The sequence below is a fragment of the Eretmochelys imbricata genome, chromosome 7 (genome assembly GCF_965152235.1).
Source record: "Eretmochelys imbricata isolate rEreImb1 chromosome 7, rEreImb1.hap1, whole genome shotgun sequence".
In the NCBI taxonomy this organism is placed as follows: Eukaryota; Metazoa; Chordata; order Testudines; family Cheloniidae; genus Eretmochelys; species Eretmochelys imbricata.
Genome location: NC_135578.1, coordinates 60,210,536 through 60,212,729, shown reverse-complemented (window position 1 = coordinate 60,212,729; position 2,194 = coordinate 60,210,536). Strand labels below are relative to the sequence as shown.

The following is a 2,194-nucleotide window of genomic DNA, read 5'->3' as shown; positions in this document are numbered from 1 at the left end:
ACTAGATCATCGCAAGGGTCCCTTCTGGCCTTGGGAATCTCTGGATCTCCTGGATGTAAGAGTCTTTTCAGATCATGGTATGCACAGTCACTGGGTCTGACCCTGCTCTCAGGGCAGCAGTGTAAATCCGGAGTAAGTGGAAAGATTCTGCATTTACACTGGGGGAAGTGAGGAAAGATTAACAGATGTGACAGAAGGGGTGGGACTGGGGTATTCTGACAGTGGCCAGCCCAGTGCCTCATTCTCTCTCTCTGTCTTTGCAGCATGAGATCCAGGCGGCTGATCTCCGTGACCCACCTGCCTACAATCAGTGAGACAGGAGAGATGCTGTTTGTGGGAGGGAGCCACGCGCAGGCCGAGGAACCCCTGGCTGGGCTGGATGAGTATGTCCAGTCCATTAGCCAGCTGGCCCAGCCATCCTCGCTGTCCAGCGGGCTCCCATGTCCTTGCCAGGGCAGCCAGAACAAGCCTCACAAGCTCCAGAGGGCACAGGGGAAAGTGGCCCAGAGCGGGGTCGCACTCCCCAGCCCTGAGAAGGTGCAGGGCAATGCAGCGTCACTGCAGGACATCACAGCCCAGTTCAACCAGCAGCACAACCTCCAGGGGCTCACCGGCAGCGCTGACCCGCTAGCCTGGCTCTTCGGATTCTCAGAAGCAAAGGAGCAGAGTCCGGGCCTGCGGAAACGGGCAAGTCCTTCTTCCCACTCCTCCCAGACGGCCACCGACGCAGGCTGCCCAGCAGCCCCCCAGCAGACGGCCCAGGGGAACCTCAGTGCCACCAGCGATCCCAGCAGCGCAGCTCGGAAACTGAGCGGCCCAGCTCTGCCTCTGGAACGGAGATGCCGCTGGCAGCGAACACGCAGACGGCCAGCTCTTCCCAGCTGTGTGGTGAGGGGCAGGCCCAGCCGGGCCCAGAGCGCCCGCCTACCTGTCATTTATGAATTGTGATGGACTCTAGTAAAACTCACTTGTCAACGGTGCTCCATGTGGCTGTACTCTAGGGCGGGGGTCACTGCCTGGGTGCGCAGCCCAAAGGCCTGCCTGGATTATATAGGCACACACCACTCAGCGAACGGCGCCCCATACCTCTTACCAGCCCCACACCCCTCTGGCCAGGGGCCCAGGCCTGCCCAGCAGCCAGGCTCTGCCAGGGGTCTCCTCACAGCCAAGGGGCACTCCTAGGGCAGGGCACAGGGCAGCCAGTGCTTTCCAGTCAGATAGAAGGATGTTGCCCTGAGTGACGGGCACACAGGCCAGCCGGAGCCCTGGGCACAGGCATTATCTTGGCTCAGTCCAGCTTTGTGCTGGGGGATCTCACTCTTCCCGGCTCAACAAAGGGAGAAAGTGGAGCGCAGCGCTCAGCAACTACCACTGTGCATCTCTGTCCTGACACTGCACCGCTGTCCTGCCCCCCTGTGCCCCCCCTCCCCCGCCCTGACACTGCATTGCCCCCTGCGGCCCCTCAGCCCCCCCTCTGCCCTGACACTGCACTGCCCCCTGCGGCCCCTCAGCCCCCCCCTGCCCTGACACTGCACTGCCCCCTGCGGCCCCTCAGCCCCCCCTCTGCTATAACACTGAACTGCCCCCCTGCCCCTCAGCCCCCCCCCGCCCTAACACTGAACTGCCACCCTGGGTCCCCCCGGCCTCCCACTGCACCACTTCCCCCCCTGCCCTGACACTGCACTACTGCCTTGTGTCCCCCCAGCGTCCTTCTGCCCTGACACTGCACCATCCCCCCCGCCCCACCCTGACATTGCACTGCCTCCCCTCTGCCCTGACACTGTGCTGTTGCCTTCAGTCCCCCCAGCCTCCCCTCTGCCCTGACACTGTGCTGTTGCCTTCAGTCCCCCCAGCCTCCCTTTGCCCTGACACTGCACCAACCCCCCACAAGCACCCTCTCTGCCCCGACATGACACCAGCGCCCTGGCGCCCTCGCTGCTCTGAAACTGCACTGCCACCTTGGCCCCCCTCGCACCCTCTCTGCCCCATGCTGGCAGGTGACATGTAGATTGCAATCCCCCCTGCTGGTGAGGTTAGTGATCTGCTGTCCCCATGGGGTCCTGCTTCCCGGCGGGGGACAGGGACGGGGGTGATGGGGCAACCCGGCAACCAGACCCTCTGCTCTAGTGCACTGGAGTCCTGCATGCACACACGTATGTGAGGTCACGTTACCGGCTATGGCTGGCCCCACGGA

The 2,194-nt window shown here is 63.3% G+C and overlaps 1 protein-coding gene across 1 annotated transcript; it reads left to right on the top strand.

Moving 5' to 3' along the window:
* Positions 1–264: 264 nt before the first annotated feature.
* DEPP1 (DEPP autophagy regulator 1) lies at positions 265–948 on the top strand. Its single transcript, XM_077821577.1, has one exon. The coding sequence runs from the start codon at positions 265–267 to the stop codon at positions 946–948; it is 684 nt and encodes a 227-aa protein (XP_077677703.1).
* The last annotated feature ends 1,246 nt before the right edge of the window (positions 949–2,194 follow it).